The 18,888-nt window shown below is 50.0% G+C and overlaps 1 protein-coding gene across 4 annotated transcripts in view; it reads left to right on the top strand.

The window, feature by feature from the left end:
* VPS13D (vacuolar protein sorting 13 homolog D) overlaps positions 1 to 18,888 on the top strand; it is a 231,268-nt gene that overhangs the window by 11,944 nt on the left and 200,436 nt on the right. For all 4 annotated transcript variants that reach the window (XM_037045200.1, XM_037045199.1, XM_037045198.1 and 1 more), the window contains exons 6-18: positions 2,547 to 2,663; positions 5,130 to 5,234; positions 6,615 to 6,785; positions 7,219 to 7,319; positions 8,178 to 8,346; positions 10,517 to 10,618; positions 10,781 to 10,982; positions 11,757 to 11,936; positions 13,035 to 13,165; positions 14,044 to 14,116; positions 14,529 to 14,699; positions 15,683 to 15,813; positions 17,149 to 17,281. In XM_037045200.1, coding sequence (XP_036901095.1) covers positions 2,547 to 2,663; positions 5,130 to 5,234; positions 6,615 to 6,785; positions 7,219 to 7,319; positions 8,178 to 8,346; positions 10,517 to 10,618; positions 10,781 to 10,982; positions 11,757 to 11,936; positions 13,035 to 13,165; positions 14,044 to 14,116; positions 14,529 to 14,699; positions 15,683 to 15,813; positions 17,149 to 17,281 — 1,786 coding nt within the window. The remainder of the gene's footprint in view (positions 1 to 2,546; positions 2,664 to 5,129; positions 5,235 to 6,614; positions 6,786 to 7,218; positions 7,320 to 8,177; positions 8,347 to 10,516; positions 10,619 to 10,780; positions 10,983 to 11,756; positions 11,937 to 13,034; positions 13,166 to 14,043; positions 14,117 to 14,528; positions 14,700 to 15,682; positions 15,814 to 17,148; positions 17,282 to 18,888) is intronic.

The raw sequence follows: 18,888 nt of genomic DNA, 5'->3' as shown, positions 1-18,888 counted from the left end.
CTATTTCAGGGCAAATCACTTGACCTGTCTGCTCTCAGTTTCTTGCATATCTTGTTTCTAAAACGAGAAGTGGGGTGCGTGGTTTCTCGTTGATGACGCAGTGAACTGGGAACAGCCACTAAGATGTCTAACCTCTCCCTGATGTGTCCAGTGGATGAGTGTCACTGCTCGCTGTTGACTGTCTGTTCTTTTTCCATCACAGTTTGTTTTGTCCTGAAAAACTAGGTTAGTGTCCACACTAATTTTCGTGCATGTTGTGCGCACGTTAGCCTATACTGACTAGTGCCTAGCACTGACTAGCACCTAGCTTCTCTTGTGGTGCCCGGGTGACACAGGGATGCCACTTCCTCGGGTGACACAGGTGTATGCCACTTCCCCGGGTGACATGGGTGTATGCCACTTCCCGGGGTGACATGGGTGTGCCACTTCCCTGGGTGATACAGGGATGCCACTGCCCCCCCAGACTACTCTGAGGTTGTTGGTTTCCTGGCTTTCACTGACTTTATCACTGGTTTGATGAAAAGATTGGTATATTTGAGGTGACTACTTTGAATTCTGTTTCAGGAAGTTACTTTTTTTTAAGCTGTCATTGATTCTTAAAAATTCATCAGTATTATTTTTATTTTACTTTTAATAGTAGCTTTGTTGAGATTTAGTTCATACACCATAAATTGTACAATGTAATGTTTTTAGCACATCTTCAAACTTGAGTGTTGTTTGCCACTATCTAATTTGAGAAGATGCTCGTCATCCCCCAAAGAAACCCTGTACGCAGTTAGTAGTCCCCCCCAGTTCCCCTCTCCCTCCAGCCCCCTGGAGCCCCAAATCTACTTTCTCTGTGGATTTGCTTATTCTGGGAATCTCATATAAATGGAGTCATGCGCTCTCTGTGTGGCCTTTCGTGTCTGGCTTCTTCACTTAGCGTAAAGTTTCAAGGTTCGTCCATGTTGTGGCGTCTGTGCGTGCCTCATTCCTTTTTGCGACCGAGTAATCTGTTCCTTTGTGCGCTCTGTCAGAGGTGAACAAAGTGGGCCAGTGACTGCTGACAGGAGGGGAAAGAACAGAGCTCCATGCCAATCTGCACAGAGGTCACTAGGCCTTTTAGAAGGAGAGTGGGTGAGTGGGGGGGTGGGGCTCAGGTGGAGAATTACAGAGCGCTGCTCGGAGCCAAGGCGACTAGGCCAGCATGTCTGCTAGCCAGGCTTCTGTCCTCTCTTGCAAGGCAGAGCTGTGTGAGGAGGCCCTAGCCTTCCTGAGGATTACATGCAGAGGGGTGGCTTTCCTGTCTCCGAGTTGCAGGAGTTCATAGCTGTCAAAGGGACAGGGAGAGGATTCACAGTTGGGAGGCCGGAGGCTGAGTTGGCTGGGGCAGACAGCCCCGAGCTTCCCTGAGAGGACCTCAGAGAGTAGTCAGAAGCGAAGGCTGAGGAAGCCGGGTTGCAGCTGGTCACGCCCCTCAGGGCAGGGGTTTGAGCGGAGCATCCGGGCCGAGAGCGTTGCAGCACTCGGGATGCACCGTGTTGTGTTCATCTGCTCATCAGCTGGTGGACGTTGGGTGGGTTCCCCTTTTTGGTTCCTGGGAATAATGCTGCTATGAACATTTGTGCATAGTTTTGTATGAACACGCTTTCAGTTCTCTTGAGCACTATGTATCTAGGAGCAGAATTGTTGAGTCACATGGTAACTGTATGTTTAATTTGTTTGAGGGACTAGCAAACTGTTTTCCAAAGAGGCTGTGGCTGCTCAGCATCACAGTTTCACCACCGATGTGCGAGCGTTTCCGTGTGTCCTCACCCTCTTCGGCACTCGCTGCTGTCTGTCTTTGGTGATCGCCACCCCAGTGGGTGCGCAGTGCCATCTCGCTGTGGTTTCGAGCTGCGTTTCCTCAGCAGCTAATGTTGCTGAGCATCGTTTCACGTACCTGGTGGTCATTTATCTATCCTTTTGGACAAATGTCTATTCGAATCCTTTGCCCATGTAAACAATTGTTTTTTTTAATTGTTAAGTTGTAAGAGTTTTAAAATATATTCTGATTCTAGTCCATTATCAGGTATGTGATTTGTAAACATTTTCTCTTATTCGGTGGGCTGTCTTTTCACTTTCTATTATTATTTGTTAATTCATGGAAGCAGAGTGCCTTTGCTGTAGCTTGGTTAGAGGGGTGTCGGGGTATGGGGAAATAAGGAAGTAATAGGTACAAAGCGCGCATGCCCTGCTGGCGTTCCTGTGTCCAGGCAGGGGGCGCAGAGGCGAGACTAGGAGAACGTAAAAGAGGGAGGGCCGGTGATCTGGGTACAATGCTGTTACTTTCTTCTGGTGTGTCCTTAAGGTGCCTTCTGGGATGGTTTAATGAGAGTCTTGTAGCGTTCTTCTGGTCATGTCCAGTTTGTGATTGTACCTCTGAGGAGCACGGAGAACGCTGGGTGTGTGCGTGATGTGTGTGAATAAAATACCAGCTGTGGTTCTTGTGGCTCAGGGCAGTGTGACTCCCACCTTTACGCGCAGCAGTTGTCCTAAGGTGCTTTTCTCTCTTGTCCCCTTTGCAGTTGAAAATTCAGGATGTTCACTTGCGCTTCGAAGATGGCGTCACCAATCCTTCCCATCCTTTTGCATTTGGCATCTGCATCAAGAATGTGTCCATGCAAAATGCTGTGAATGAGCCAGTGAGTATGAACTGTGACCGAACCGGGAAGGACGCGGTCGTTGTGGGGAGTCTGGGGCTCTGCCTCTTGCCATTTTGTCTCATGTAAATGAGTTTGCGTTCTTTTCCAGCGTGTTCTCCCACTGGCATGCGTGTCTCACCTGTATGCTGGAAATCTAATCTGCTGTCACAGGGAACACAGTTAATTTTCTCGGATCCTTCATTATGTCACTTGCCCATTAAATGTTGGTGCAGCCCCTCATTTTACACACGAGAAGCCGAGGGACAGAAAGGCTTTTGTCTCTGGTTTTCTTCTCATACACGTACACTCCCCAGGCAGACTCGTTCTGCTTCATAGTTTCAGCTACTGCCTGGGGGTATTTGCTGGTGGTGTCCGCTTGAACTCCACACTCCGTATCCCTACTGACCTTCATGTTTGTGGTTTTTACCTACCTGTGGGCACAGACACTTCTGGGAAATTGTAGGCTTGTCAAAACCAAACAGTCACATCATGTCCCCTCTGCCCGTCTGTTGGCTCTCCTGCAACCAGCATTTCCCCTGTATTCCCTGACTTGTCACTGAATGCCCAAACAGATGAAAACTAGCATCTCACGAGCCCGTTTCTGTGTGAGGCGCTATTCTCAGCGCCTCTCATGATGCAGCTCATTGAGTTCTCCTCACTGTTCATCGCCGCCGTCGCCCTGCTGGGGTGTAGAGGCGCAGAGTGGCGAAGTGAGGGAGGCTCAGCTCTGGGTCTGGGGCCGGCGGGCGGGGCCTGGGGCCAGGTGGGCCCCTGTGTGGTGTGGAGAGTGAAGATGGAGCGGGTCACTGCCGTGCCCACGTCTACTGTCCGAGGCTGCTTCTGGGCTGCGGTGGCCGAGTTCAGTGGTCGCAGCAGAGATGCGAGGGCTACAGAAAACGTTCGCTGTCCCTGCCCAGAGCACGTGTTCTTACCGCCACCCTACAGTCCAGAGCTGTGCGCCCGTCCTTTAACTTCTGATTTCTCAGCTTCCACATCCATTTGACCACAGGGCCCTGCCGATTTTTTCTGCAGAATGTCTTAAATGCGGCTTTTCCCTCAACCTCAGGGTCAGTGTCTGAGTTCAGGATCCTGTCAGCTTTTGCCTGGGCTGACCAAACATCCTGTTGGGTGACTGCTCCCATCCTAGACTCTTGATTGTTTCTGTACCAACACTTCCCATCCTTTTCCACGTCACAGCACACAGAAATCAAATGGAGTATTTGTACCCGACGTGGGGGCAAGTGGATGTGGCTTCCTGGGGCTGGAGGTGGCTAGCTCCTAGTAACCAAGTACTTCTAGAAAGTAACTGGAGCCTAGAAACTTGCTCATGCCCTTGACCCACTCCTGATTATTTTCTCTGGCACGCCGGTGAGGAGCTCCACCTCGCGCTATTGCCAGAGTTCTGTTTCTAAAACACACACCGGGTCCCCGTGCATACCTGCATCTCCATACCTGCGTCACACCCTCATGGCCTATCACTTCGAGTATGAGCTCCGAACTCCTTGATACGGCCCGCACGTCCTCTCCTGGTGTGTCAAGGTCCTGGAGCTTCCGTAACAGAGGACCACAGCCTACATGACTTAAAGCAGCAGGAATTTATTCTCTCTAGTTCTGGAGGACAGGAATCCAGAAACAAGGCGTCGGCAGAATAGATTCTCTTGTGAGGCTCTGAGGGAGAAACTGCTCTGTGCCTTTCTCCTGGCTTCAGGTGGTGGCCTTGGCATTGCTTGGCTTGTAGATGCTCATTCCAGTCTCCGCCTTGCTTTGCACATGGCCTTCTCCCTGTGTGTCTGTTGTTTTCTTCTTGTAAGGGCACCATAGGCCCTGCCCTAATCCAGTATGACTGCATTTTAATTTGATTACATCTGCAAAGACCTTCTTTTCAAATAAAGTTCCCATTTGCAGGTTTTGGGAGGATGTGAGTTTTTTGCAGGGGAGGAAGCTGTTCAACCTCGTACATCTAGTAACATCCAAGCTCCTTTTCTCAGCACTTACCTAACTCCCCGCTCCTAACATGCCCATGCACGTGTGCAGATACTGGCCCCACACCACACGTGCGGTGCTGCAGGTAGACGGGTTCACCGTCCTCTGAAGGTCCCAGGCGTTTTGTGTTGTCGACCCTGCGCTTTGACATGTGTCCCAGTCCTGTCCTCTCAACCAGCCCTGTGCCCGAAACTGGCAGTCTTTGGTGCTCGTTCACACAGTGCCAGTTTCTCTTTGCTTACTCGTGGCATCTTACGTAGTCTTCCTCTGCTTCCCTCTGCTTAATCACAATTGTTTGCATGCTCGTATCCTCAGTTAGCTCTCTTTGAACTCAGAAAAGCAAAACCATACTTCAATCTAGTTTTGATCCCCAGCACCTTGCAGAGTACCTGGTGCATGATTCTTCACAAGTGGCTTGTTGGATGAGTGAATAAATTCATGAATAAAGAGGGCCATCCTGTTTTCTTCCCTGTCTTACCTCAGGTACAGAAGTTAATGCGGAAGAAGCAATTGGATGTGGCAGAGTTTAGCATCTATTGGGATGTCGACTGCACTTTACTGGGGGATTTGCCTCAGGTGGAGCTACAGGTATGCTTCTGGTGGAGGCCTTGCTGCCAGTCTGCACTGAGGTCACGTGGTGCCGGCTCGGTGTCGTGCTGGAGTTTGTTCTCTGTGTCTCCACTTCCCGTGCCCCCTCTGTAGGCGCCTGCTCTCAAGTGTGTTGCTTGAGGTACTTGCTATGTATGTAACAGAACAGTGTGGAGTGCTTTGTGTATGTTTTACATGCATGTTGCATTGTAGATGTCTTTGTTTTTTTCCACTTGAGGCTGTTTTAAGATTAATCAGTGTTGCTGTTTATACTTCTAGTTCATTGCTTCTGACTACTGCATAGTATTCCACCGCGTGCATCAAATATATTACAGTTAGCCATGCCTCCAGCCACTGTGTACAGGCATTCAGATTTCCCATGGACAAAGCTCACAAAGCACTGGATCTAATTATTTTTTCTTAAAGATTTTATTTATTTACTTTTCGAGAGAGGGAGAGGGAGGGAGAAAGAGGGAGAGAAACATCAATGTGTGCTTGACTCTGGAGTGCCCCTACTGGGGACTTGGCCTGCAACCCAGGCATGTGCCCTGACTGGGAATTGAACCCCCAACCCTTTGGTTCGCAAGCTGACCCTCAATCCACTGAGCCACACCAGCCAGGGCTGGATCTAATTCTTAAAGAAGAGCTTTCTTATGCTAATGTTGTCATTTCACCTTTGGTGGCATTCCTTAAGAAACACTTAGAAGGTCACTATAAATTGTTAGATATAAAGTATTACTGTTTGAAGATTTTAAAAAATCGCAGTTTAATCTTTTGTAAAGACATTGTAGGTGATTTAAGTGACGCAGAGAAAAAGGGCTCCCCCCCCCGCCCCCCACCCAGTATTACCATTGGCTTGCATGCTGTCACAGGGCTCGGTTCTGTTTTGCTGTCTTGATTAAGTGAACACTCTGCTTCCATAGCTGGAGCCTGGAGCCGTGGGCAGCTGTGAAATAAGGGTGAGGACGAATATGTAACAGTCTCTAAGATACAGTGTTACATTTAAAACCCACGGCGAAATAGGGTGTATACCATTTGCGTAAAAATGGTTAAAAACCCCAGAAAATGATGGATTTGTCTGAATCCATGTGGGTGCTTCCGGCAGGCTGCGGGAGACCCGGCACGATCGGTTGCCTCGGGGAGGATGATTAGGTGGCTGGAGGGTGGGAGTAGGAAGGAGGGATTTCACTTTTCTTCTGCTTGTACATTTTAAACCACATGAGTGTATTATTTAATAAAAAACATAGATAAAAATTTTTCAGTGCCAGAGAGCTGTAGATCCCAGTTTCTTCCTGTTTTTGGATTCTGAGGCAGTATGCACAGTATGTGACTTGGCCCTAAAAACATTTGCGGTGTGACAGAGGTTCTTGTGACACTCAGGAGGCCATGGGCAGGAGCATGGACAGCCGCGGCCACCGCTACATCTTGGAGCCTGTGTGTGCGTCCGCCCTCCTGAAGAGGAACTGTTCCAAAGAGCCTCTGAGGTCTCGGCACACCCCCCGCATTGAATGTGACATCCAGCTGGAGACCATTCCCTTGAAACTCTCTCAGGTGCCCCCTCCCTCCTGGGTGCTTTGTGCTGTCACCGTGGGACGGGAACTGGGGTGGAGGAGCGTGTTGACAGAGGGGTCTCAGTACTCCACCGTGCCCCCGTGGGGGAGAAGAGCACAAGGGAGCTGTGCCCAGAGGTCCGGGGGTGGGCAGAGTGGATTGTCAGTGTTGTGGTCGAATTGGGTGGAGCTCTGAGCTCTGAGTCCGTGTTGATGAGCGTTGAGCAAACTCGAGAGCATGGCGACTATTGCCATAGAAGGATCTCTGTGCCGGGAGAGATGCCCACTGATGCTGAGGTTCGGTTCGAGAGGTTTGCACCGGATTTTGGTTCAGGGGACTGGCTACTGGGAATTGTTCTTGTTAGATGTGCGTCTCCCTGGGTAAAAGGAGTGGATCGCTTCTAACCTGGTATCTCTTAATCTCTAATAAAAAGCTGCAGTACCGGCAAGTCATGGGATTCCTCAAGGAGCTGGAGCGAAAGGAGAGGCAGGTGAAGTTTCGAAAATGGAAGCCCAGAGTGGCCGTCTCTGAGAAGTAAGGGCGCGTCAGTCGTTGCACGGGAAATGTGTGTTATAGCATTTTGTTCTTCCGTGTAGAGGTCAGAAACATCTCTCTCTACTCTTTACATGTGGTTGGAGATGAAGTATAGTCTCTTTTATGGCCTTTAAAATGCCATTTCTGTTATTTATCACTGTTGATATTCTTTTTTTGGTGGGGTGGTGGTGGTCGGTCACTGTTGGTATTCCTCTTGTCTGTGGGTGTGGTGCATGGGTGGGGGCCTCAGGTAGAGCGTGGTGGGCCTGAGCAGACCCTCGCAGTCCTTGTAGCAGGGGGCCTGGGGTTGCTCAGGTGGGACCCGATTCTTGGGACCCGCTTTCCTGTGTGTTTTCCTCCCAGATTGTGTGGGGGGCACTCACATGGCACACTTTGTAACTTCTATAGTGAAAACAAACCTTTTCATGTTGCCGTGATACGCTTGACCGATCTAGTGTGTTTAAAGCACTTTTAGATCATGTGTGTTTCCATCTGGTCTGAGGTATTCCATTTATAATCCTTAGTAGTCAAATCCTTGCTCGTTATCTTGGATGGCGTTTACCCTTACAGCCACCACGTGACTCTCAGTGGAGGGGACCGATGTTATGGGTAATTCATACCAGTTGAGGAATATGTTATTACTGTTGTGCAAACTGAGGATATGGTATACGAGGTAGATTTGCTTTCCTCACATACTGAGCATAGCCTAATATTAAAATGAGTTTGAGGCGTGAAGTGGTGGCCGAGAGAGGAAAGCTATCTCAGGAGGGGAGCGGTGTTGTATGGATTGCCCTGGGCTGACAGTGTCCTCGCTGCCTTTGCTGTGAGAAGTCAGTGCGTTGTCACGGAATATTTCAGCTGCCGAGAGTGGTGGTATTTTGCCCTGAACGCCAACCTGCATGAGATCAGAGAGCAGAGGAGGCGCTGTACCTGGGACTTCCTGTCCCACCGTGCCCGAGACGCTGTGTCCTATACTGACAAATACTTCCGCAAATTGAAAGGAGGCTTGCTGTCTGCAGATGACAAGGTGAGCGGACCATTGTCTTGTGTTTCGTGCCTTCAGAGGACAAGAATGTCATTCTCTCAAAGGCCTTATATAGAAATAAACGTATTTCCATATAAGGATTACATATAGAAAATGGAATCTAGGAGGAAGTTGAGTCCCTCGCTGAGGAATTCAACTCCACAGGGCAGGGTTGGTCCTACTAGGGTGAGCGCTCACTGCAGGGCCCCGGCCTCACTGTGGCCGAAAGCGGCCTCCACCTGCTGCTGAGCAGCGCCGGCTGTGGGCTGGGAGGAGGTGGCCACGGTCCTGCTGCACCTTGGTGCCCTCTCTGCTTCTGCCCGGCCCTCCAGGCAGGGGTCAGAGGGACTTTTCATCTGGTCACCTTTGCTTCTTTGAAGCCCAGTTCCCATCATTTTTTCTTTCCTCTTGAGTCTGTAGCTAATCTCTGTAGACTTTGGCCTACATTTTCCCTGAACCTGATTGATTTGCTTGACCTTGGGGCTTTGGAGGTAGAATCCAGGTGGAGGGGGTGGAGTAGGTGGTGAAGGCAAGCGTTTGTAGTTCATTGTAGGGCTAGAATCACCAGGCCTGGATCGCTGGCCCTGACTCCAGCCTGGCTCTGGTCCGTCTCTATCTCCTAGGGGAGGGGAGTGGGGGATTGTTTTGCTCCTTGATTTGTTTTGGTTTTGTGAGCATTAATTTTTGCCAAGCAATTTATAGTGTTTCTGGTATTTCTGTTCAGGTACTATCTCTCAAATTGACTGTTTCATTAGTAAACCTGTCCAGGCAAAAAGGAATATTACTTTCCCTTTAGCAACTATCTTAACTTAGGCTGCTATAACACAATGTTTTAGACCATGCTAAAAAAACAGCCATTTATTTTTCACAGTTTTGGAGGATGGGGAGTCCAAGACCAATGTGCCAGCTTTGTTGGGTTCTTGGGAACTTTTTCCTCCTGGCTGCCTTCTTACCCTGTGCTCCATGGCCTTACCTTGGTGGAGAGAGACATCTCTGTCTTCTCTTAGGGGAGCAATAATCCCACTATGAAGTCCCACCCTCTTGACCTCATCCAGCCTAGTTACCCCCCAAAGGCCCCACTCACCTCCCAATCCTATGACCTTGGTGGGACTGGAGGGAGGGGCACACAAACATTCAGCCCGTAAGAGCCCCCCACCGCTTGGTAAGCACTCAGTGCACAGTCCCTGGGCCTTCTCACCTCTCCTGCTGGCACCCTGGGGTATGACCCACTCACCTGTTCTTGCTATTTTTTTAAAGATTTTATTTATTTTTTTTAGAGAGGGGAAGAGAGGGGGAAAGAGAGGGAGAGAAACATCAATGTGTGGTTACCTCTTGTGAACTTTGCACTGGGGACCTGGCCTACAACCCAGGCATGTGCCCTGACTGGTGACCCTTTGGTTCGTAGGCCTGTGCTCAATCCACTGAGCCACACCAGCCAAGGGCTGTTCCTGCTATTTTTCACCTGTGTCAGGCATAGTTACTGACATGGGAACCTTAGGTAAAGGATGGAACAAAGAAGACATTTATTTTGGATGGTTTTGTTAAAGACATAGGCAAAGACATGGAGGGAGAAAAAAATCTAAATTTTGACGTGAGCAAGTGAACACACATAATTCCTTTTTCCAGGTATTAGGGCATAAGAAAAGTTTAGGATAGCTAATTGTGCCTTTGGCATCTTTGCATGTAGCTGGCTCCCATTGTTCTTTCCCAACTGGCAGGAAACAAATGTACCATGGGAAATAAGGAGCTGGGGGCCTGCACACTTCCTGTGTGAACCTGGCCCTCGGCTTCCTCAGTGTGATCACCTGAGGGCACGCCCCGGAAAGGACTGCACACTCTCAGTGCTGCGCAAGGCGCAGGGCACTACGGCAGCCCTACACTCGTCTCCCCTCTCAGCCCGGTTCTGTTTTGCTTCTTCCTCTGTGGTTACTCTTAGTCTCAGAGACCAAGGAGAACCTGGCGGGGTGATGCGGAAGAGCTGTTTAAACCAGAAACGTAGCAGTCACGGACCTAACCATTAAGCTTACCGTTTTTCGGCCATCAGTGGAAACGGTGGGGACCAGATAGGCCTGCTCACAGCGCTGGTAGTGAGTGGTTTGTGTGAGCGTCCAGTTCCTCTGGAGCTGTAACTCCTGTTTTGTGTGTTTGCTTGTGTTCCTTTCCCCCCACACAGGAGGAAATGCGTCGGATCGAAGAGGAACAGAGCTTCGAGGAATTAAAGATTCTGCGAGAGCTGGTGCACGAGCGATTTCACAAAGAAGAGGAGCTGGCGGAGGTAAGGGTCCTCTGTAAGAAGACGTGCTCAGGCCCGGTGCACTCTGGGTGCTTCCGTTTTGACGTGCTCCTGGGGAGGGGGGTGTGGACAAGTCCCCCGGGGCATGACACAGTTTGTTTCTGTCTTTGGGTCCTCACGTTTGCCCGCTGTCAACTGACACAGAGCCTGCGGGAGCCTCAGTTTGACTCTCCGGGAAGCTCCCCTGGAGACCCAGAAGCCGGTGCAGGCAGCGGGATGCTGCAATATCTCCAGTCCTGGTTTCCTGGCTGGGGCGGCTGGTCTGGGCAGCAGACCCCTGAAGGGAAGCCGGGCGAGGGGCTGTCGGCGGAGCAGCATGAACAGTGGACCCCTGAAGAGATCCTGGGTAAGGTGGCGGCTGGCCTTCGCGTCAGCCCCTGGGTTGCAGGGGAGGGAGGTGCTCAGCCCATCATACGTTACTTCTGACACGGCCCGTAGTGTTTTCCAAACAAACAGAAAAAAGCAGACGTTTGTAAAACAGTTGGTCTCATGTTCATAGAGGCAGAGAGGCGATGTTTCAGGAGAGACTGCGTCTGCAGTCCGGTTACTAAATTTGAATATTAGCCCAGTTTCAGGTAGCTAGGTGTGGCAGCGATTGTAAGAACGGAGTTGGAGCCAGTTTGGAAGTTTTAAACTCTGAGGCCTGAATGCCGTCCAGAGCCGCTCCTCACATCCCCGCTGCCCAGCGTGGTTCCCACAGCCGCAGACGGCCGTGTGAGTTTGGAGTGATTAAAATGGAGTAAAACATTCACTTCCTCAGTAGCACTAGCTACATGAGCCACACACTCCAGGCGTGCACAGAGCCGCTTCTGGTTAGTGGCCACTGTCCTGGACAGAACGGTGGAGGACGTGTCACTGTGTTGCGCAGCATGGCTTTGTCCTGTACTTGACCGTGAATTTGGACATCCTCCTGGTTGTGAATAAGTCAGTGAGAGCCCCTATGAGACAGTTGGGCCATTTTGCATTAGTGAATAAAACAGTCACTCACAACTTGGGAGTTCTTTTCCAAACAAGGGAAAAGAACAGCTAACTGGGGTGATCATGACTGCTCCGTGGGCCTGGTTGTGCTTTGGAAGTTTTCCCTTGTATTTTCTTACAGTCATCTCTTCCTCACCGTTAGGCACCGAGGAGTTTTTCGACCCCACTGCAGACGCCTCCTGCATGAACACGTACACCAGGCGAGACCACGTCTTCGCCAAGCTGAACTTGCAGTTGCAGCAAGGCACCGTGACTCTGTCACACTGGGAGGCGGGCGCTCCCCAGACGGAGGAGAGTGCTTTCATGCAGCTCGAGTTTTCAGGTACCGCCCCAGGAACCCCCTGCTGGGGCTGACCTCTCTGGGTGCCCTGTCCACTGGAATAGTTGAGTTCTGGAAAGTTGCCATGACCATTGTCCCCAGGGAAATACACGGTTAGGTGTCTGGGAGCCTCTGGTTATAACATCCATCAGCCCGTCAGTGGGTGACCTTGCCGTATGTGTGATGCACTTAAAGACACCTCGTCTGACCTGTGCTGTGGGTTCATTAACATGGAACGCCTGGCCAGTGCTCTGTGACTCACGCCCGCTGGAGCTGGTCTGACCTGAGTGTTTCCTCTGTGAGGTTCATCACAGCTTGGGCGTACTAGGCAGCATTTCAGCCCTGCACGTGCAGGCTGTTTCAGACAGTGAAACTGACAAAAAGCAGGGAAATGCCAAAAACTCGGCACTGAATAGACCATGAGAAGGGTGCTATGTGCCGTATGAGAGCTGAAATGAGAAGACAGGGCGCTCTTTGTTCAGCCTCAGTGGGAGCATGAGCCCCGGGTGGCTCTCACACGTCCTCGGAAGCGCCGTGGGTACTGGTTTGGGGGCTACAGACACATTTAGTGAGCAGGCACTTCCACAAATATAGACTTTGCCAATAACGCGAATTAACTGCTTTTGACTTCTTTTTGTGACTTGAAGTAAAGGTGTGTAAATAAATACCCAGATGTTGGTTTTTCCATCTCACAAATATTCTTTACTTCAGTTCATAGGATAGTTACTTATATGAGGTTACTCAGTATAGCTTAAAGGCAAATGACTAAAAAAAAAACCCCAGTTTGTTTGGCTTTGTAATCTTGAGAGCTGGAATACCATAGACTTAGTGTGGACTAACAACTCTCTTGAACTTAAGTATAAAGCACTCTGTGTAAAATGCATTCTGCTAGGAAGTGTCTAATATTCCTTTGATATTTTTAAACGTAGGTTTTATATACATAGACATACAGATAGATAGATAGGGGGTTTTTTTTGGTTTGAGTTTCAAGGAAAATAGTTCATGATAGCCAATAGTCGTCTGTGAAATAATGGACCCAATACATGGCAGCACTTGAGGCTGCCATGGCGTCGTGTCAGCCCTTGCGTTTATTTTTTGTAGATGTGAAACTCCTAGCAGAATCCCTTCCTCGAAGACGTTCCTCCTTGCTCTTAGTCCGGCTGGGCGGGCTGTTCCTGCGGGACCTGGCCACAGAAGGGACTCTGTTCCCTCTTCTGGTCTTCCCGAACCCCGTACGTATGGCGGCGGGAAGGAGGGCCGTCCAGGTGGGGTGGGTGCCGGGCTGTTGGGGGCAAGCGGTAGGTGATATCAGCCGGATTCGTCTTGGCGTTTGATCCTCTTGAGACAGCTGGGCTGGTCAAGGACAGGCTGAAGGTAGGTAAGTGTCTAAGTTTGTCAGAGAGCAGACGCTGGTGGGGTTTATGGCAGCACTGTCTTCCTCCCCTGGTTGTAGTCACCGCGGGGCAGTTTGCTCTGATGTGGAAGAAAATGCTGTAAGCAACACTGTTTTCTGCGTTTTGGGGTCAGTGTTTGAATTTCCTCTGTGACCAATGTTGTCATGCTTTCTGACCTTTGTCACTTGATAGGACCTCTTACCTTTCCAGGGTCCCAAAAACACCACCTCCAGATTTCTGTATATAGATGCCAGCTTTTTATATTGAATAGTCTTTATTAATCAGAAGATCTTCAGTGTTATCGAACTGGCAAAGATGTGGTCAGAATCACCGAGTATTTAGCCGCTTGCTCGGCAATGCAATTCTTTGTGGCGGGGTTGGGGGTGGCGAGTGGATTGTGGAGAGGGCGGGGTGCAGAGGGAGAGTTGGAAGAGCTGTGCACGTGTAACCCTCACTGAGCGGTCATTACATGTGCGGAAGGCAAAGCAGCACACGGGCAGTGCAGGGGGAAGACCTGCTTGTGGGGTTGGAACGAGGGCACAGACCAGGGGTCGTCCTCGGGGGCAAGTGCTCAGCGATTGGGTGTCCGATGAGTTTTGATTCCGTTGTGCTGAGTTTTGATTCTCAGAGTGATGTGAAGGGTGACCCGGAGAATGTGTGCCCGCTGAATTGTCCCCTCTCCCCTGACGTTTATGCATTTTCTGTATGTTTAACAGCAAAAAGAAGTTGGCAGAGTCTCACAGTCTTTTGGTCTCCAAACATCTGCAGACAGAAGTGATCACTATCCTGGTAACTTGTCCTCTGTTCTTAAAACTGAGCCTGAAAAATGCACTGGTTACAGATCAGTGGTCCTGGTCAGTAGTCCTGGTCAGTGGTGAGAGAGCCAGTGTGTCCTGCTGGTTGCTCTGTTGGCCCGTGTTTGACCTGGAGGCAACCTGGTGCTGTCTGTCAACCCACGTGTAACAGGGGCAACCTTGCGGGGCTTCCCAGGTCTTGGTTTTCATAATGGGAGCAGGTCAAGGATTCCTGTTAGACGTAAGGGTCAGACCTTACTAGGTTCTCTGTTTTGTAAGAATGTGCATTAGTGTGAACTAATTGGAGGATAATTTAGGAAATGTCTTTTCCCCAGATTCCTCATGGATCTGTTAAGAGCGGAAGGACTGACACTGCTGTGCCCCTCTCCTCCCAATTCTTTCCCTAGCTGCGGACCCGGACGCCCCAGTGTTCGAGATGCTGTATGAGCGGAACCCAGCGCACAGCCATTTCGAGAGGCGGCTGAATGTCAGCACCAGGCCCTTGAACATCGTGTATAATCCCCAGGCTATTAAAAAAGTAGCAGACTTTTTCTACAAGGGAAAGGTTCATACCTCAGGTTAACTTTTTTGTTTGTTTGCTCTTATGTTACTTTCTCAAGGCCTCTTTCCTGTCGTTTCTGGTGCTCTGGAATGAGGGTCACTGTGCACTCGGGGGCCTGGCAGTGGCAGCAGAGACGGGCGCACAGGGCCGTCCTGCCCTGTCCAGTCAGAGTGCAGGCACCGGGAAGCCACTTTTCCAGGAGGAACCGGTGCCCTTAAATGTTTTCTTTATCTTGGGCTCCATTTAGCAAACGTTTTTTAAACGTTCCATTAAGATGGTGACTTCCCTGACTACCCAGGATCTCTTAGACCCCGTTAATCGAGGAGGTTTGTTCAAGACTTTCTGTCTAGAGGGCGGACAGGACTGATCTGGTTTACTTGCCTGGTGCAGCATTAAATACCACAAAGTCCATTTCTGTCTTTTCTCTTATCATTGATTTATTTATGTCTGCCTTTCTCCCCCCCCCAAAAGAATTGAAACAGTAGGTGCAGAAAAGGCACTTTTGTTGTCAGTGAAATTGTGTTACTTTGCTAAATGTATCCCCTCCCTCCCTCTTTCTGATAATGAAGCTGGTGTAGTTTTCAGTCTGTTTTGGGGACTTTTCATATAAACAGCAGCCATAATGCTTGGCTTTATTGCTCATCACTGACGGAGTGTAGAAGGCATTTCCTTCTAAGTTTCATTTTCTTTTTCAATGTAATGTGCTTTTAAAGATTTTGAAATAAAATAGTTGGGAGTCTCTCAGACAGTAACTGGAGAAATCCCAGCAACTCCCGTCCCTTTCCCTGGCTCCCTCCTCATGACCGTCCCTCACCGGTCGTCGCCTCACTCCTGTCACCCTGCGTAGTGCCCGGCCAGTCTGCAGTGGGAAGTGGTGGTTGTCACACAGGTCGTTTTTTAGTTTTGCTGGGAGTCCTTGGTGAGAGCAGATGTCGTCGCACTGTCATCCGTCACACCCTTGGAAGGTCCTGACCCTCCTCTTTGCGTCCGATCTTGCAGGCTTTGGGTATCAGTCTGAACTTGAGTTGAGAGTGGCCGAAGCTGCCAGAAGACAGTACAACAGACTGAAGATGCAGACCAAGGCGGAGATCCGGCAGACTCTTGACCGCTTGCTAGTGGGCGACTTCATTGTAAGTGAGCACGCGGACGCACTCCTGGGGGCGCTGGAGGGAGGGGCGAGTGTGCTGCCGGGCAGGTTCTTCGCCTGCCCTGGAGAGGCGTGCCGTGTCCAGTACCCTGATTAAATTGAAGCTCTGAAATATTCGCCGGCTGGCCAAAAAATCTCACGTCTTTTATAGTCAGGGTTTAATGAATAAAAGAAGAATGGCAGTGACCAGGTCACGTTTCCTCCTTGTACCAAATTTGGGGTGTTCTCTAGGCTCGTTTTTGTTCCCTTTTCTAGACCTGTTATTTTAAATCCATGTTTCACTCCTGAGCACCCTCTGTTCATTGCTGTTAGCAGAAGAAAAACAACTGGAATCATCCCCCAGGTTCCATTGCAGGTTAGGATGGTCACTTTGTGATGCTAAGAACCCAGCTGGTGCAAGGGTGTCACGGACAGGGACAGCCAAGAAACATCTCAACAGTCCAGCCAAACTCAGCACTGGGGTGGAGGTGCACTGCCGAGATGCGGCAGTAGATGGCGCAGTTAGAGTGGGGCTGCTGCGGGGCCATGGGGAGTCCTCGGGGTTGAGGGGTGGCAGGGATGGTCTATAGGAAGTGCTTCGGGGTGTGTGGTGTGGGGTGGGGAGTCCGTCTGTTTTCTGTTTCCGCACAAAGCACAACTCACATCCACTGTCTTAGACAGAGAGGTTTCTCCCTGATAACATGCGCTTTAGCTTTTACTATATGCATATAATTCAGGCAGTTTTAGTTGCAGGGAAGAACAGTACAGAGTCATGAATTGTTCTGTGTATTTTTTATATTTCAAATATCAAAGCTTATGTTTTTCACTAATATGCTAGGGCATGAAAGTCCACGGTTACCAGTGTCCGTCAATAAATAAAAATGTTTGAATAATTTGGTTTTTTTTTTTTTTAGTTCTATCATTTCTGCAATACTTTAGAGTATTAAGTTTTATAAATTTAGGAACAAGATGTTCCTTAAACTGTGGGTCATTCCAATCAAAGAGCAGACAAACCTCCAAACCAGTAAATTGCTAATTTCCCTCCCACTTCAGACACCTGCCTGTGGTAAAGTCTTAAGCCCTCAAGTACCTCACCTGCTTTGGTTTTAAACTTTGCCCTCTGACATCAGAGACCGATACTTCGTGCTCTGACGCCAGGTGGGGCCTCCAGAAAGGTGGGGCCTCCAGAAAGGTGGGGCCTCCAGAAAGGTGGGGCCTCCAGAAAGGTGGGGCCTCCAGAAAGGTGGGGCCTCCAGAAAGGTGGGGCCTCGACCGCTGCTGTGTCCTTTCACCAGTTAGAGTTAAAAGCTACTTAACTGTAGTTTTTTTACTTTTGCAGGAAGAGAGTAAACGGTGGACTGTGCGACTAGATATTTCTGCCCCTCAAGTGGTATTTCCGGACGATTTCAAGTTCAAGAACCCCGTCTTAGTCGTTGTGGACCTGGGAAGGATGCTGCTGACAAATACCCAAGGTACAGTGTGGGCGGGGAGTGATGAGGATGCCGCTGGGTCTGTCACTCTGTCTGTGCTTCACCAGGTAAAGCTTAAAGAAAGGTCTGTTACGTTTAAGAGCTTCGAAGTTCATTTGTCACTTTAGTAATACTTTCATGGAGGTACATTTTAATATGCGTCCATTCAGTTGTTTTGGGCATGTTGCTGGCCTTGGGCATCAGTCTCTTTACCTAATTCCAGAGTATTTGCGTCACCCCAAGAAGCGACTTGAACCCACCGGCAGTCACTTTCCACCCCCCCGCCCCCGCCCACCACCCGTCTCCACCCCAGGTTTACACGGGCCGTTTGTGAGAATGGGGTCGGACGGTAGGCGGCCTTTCGTGTGTGGCTTTTTTCACTCGGCGTGTTCTCCGTGTTCACCCGTGTCGTAGCACGGGTCAGTACTCCATTCCTCCTTCTGCCGGAAGACTGTTTCTCATGTGAATAGATGACATTTTACTTGTCCGTTCTCAGCTGCTGGCCGTTTTGGCTGCTGTGGACATTCGTGGGTAGACTTTCTTGTAAACGTACATTTTCAGTCTCTTGGGTGTACTTCAGCGTGGGATTGCTGGGGCACGTGACAACCTCGTGGTAAACATTTGAGGAATGGCTCGGTGGTGTCCCAAAATAGCGCACTGTCTTACCATCCTACCAGCAGTGTGGGGGCTTCGGTTTTTCTGCATCCTTGCCAGCTACCTGTTACTACCTGTCTTTGGGATTGCGGCAATTTTTATGGGTGTAAAGTAGTATCTCATTGTGGGTTTTTTTATTTCTTATGGTAACATTTTGTATTTTAATAAACATTGTTTCTCAGTACTAAATTTCAAGAGTAGATTTAATCTATTTAGGGGTATTAGGGACATATATAAAAAGACTCCTGGAAGGTAATTCCATTATGAGTGTGTTATAAAATCCCCAGTAGAGCCAGTGTTTGCCTTGGGATGGGAGGGAAGACAGAGGGGATTCACGGCACTAGAGACTGAGGAAGCTTGCCGAGGAATTTCGGCCTTCTCCGTGCTGAGCAGACCCCAGGGAGAGCACAGGGCAGGGCTGTGAGCAGGAGTGGGAAAGCTGGGCGCTCAGGGAGTGCGAGAAGGGAGGACCGCACAACCACAGAAAGCGCCTGCTCACATTGCTAAGACGTCCGCACGGACCAGGGACGCAGGTGACCCCGCCCGGGGCTGTGTGTCTGTAGTTGTCTCAGCGGTCGGGCTTCGGAGTGCGGGCTCTGGAGAACACGGCGTGTGGAGAAAGCGCACCTCGCCTGGTCCCGGCCCAGGCACTGGGGGTGCTGTGTTGAGTGAGCTAGAGAAGACCTCTGTTCTTCTGCCACATCCTAGTGGGGGGCAGAGTGAACACACAGGCAGACCAGGAGAGAGGAAACTGCTGCTTTTGGGAAGCGATGCCCGCAGGCGGGCAGGGCGGCTGGCAGCAGGCATGTGGTTCCGGCAGTGGGTAGTGGGCTGTGGGCTGTGCACGAAGACGTGCATCCCTGTGTCAAGAGGTTTCTGTCCTTTCTCACGTGCTTTTCCTTTGTGTTTTGCTTTCCAAATTAATGGATGGGTTTACTGAAAAAAAAAAAGGTCAA

Source organism: Sturnira hondurensis, unplaced genomic scaffold (assembly GCF_014824575.4).
Source record: "Sturnira hondurensis isolate 20B ecotype Veracruz unplaced genomic scaffold, ASM1482457v3 Scaffold0004257, whole genome shotgun sequence".
Classification (NCBI taxonomy): Eukaryota; Metazoa; Chordata; class Mammalia; order Chiroptera; family Phyllostomidae; genus Sturnira; species Sturnira hondurensis.
This window is presented reverse-complemented; position numbering and strand designations above follow the sequence as displayed.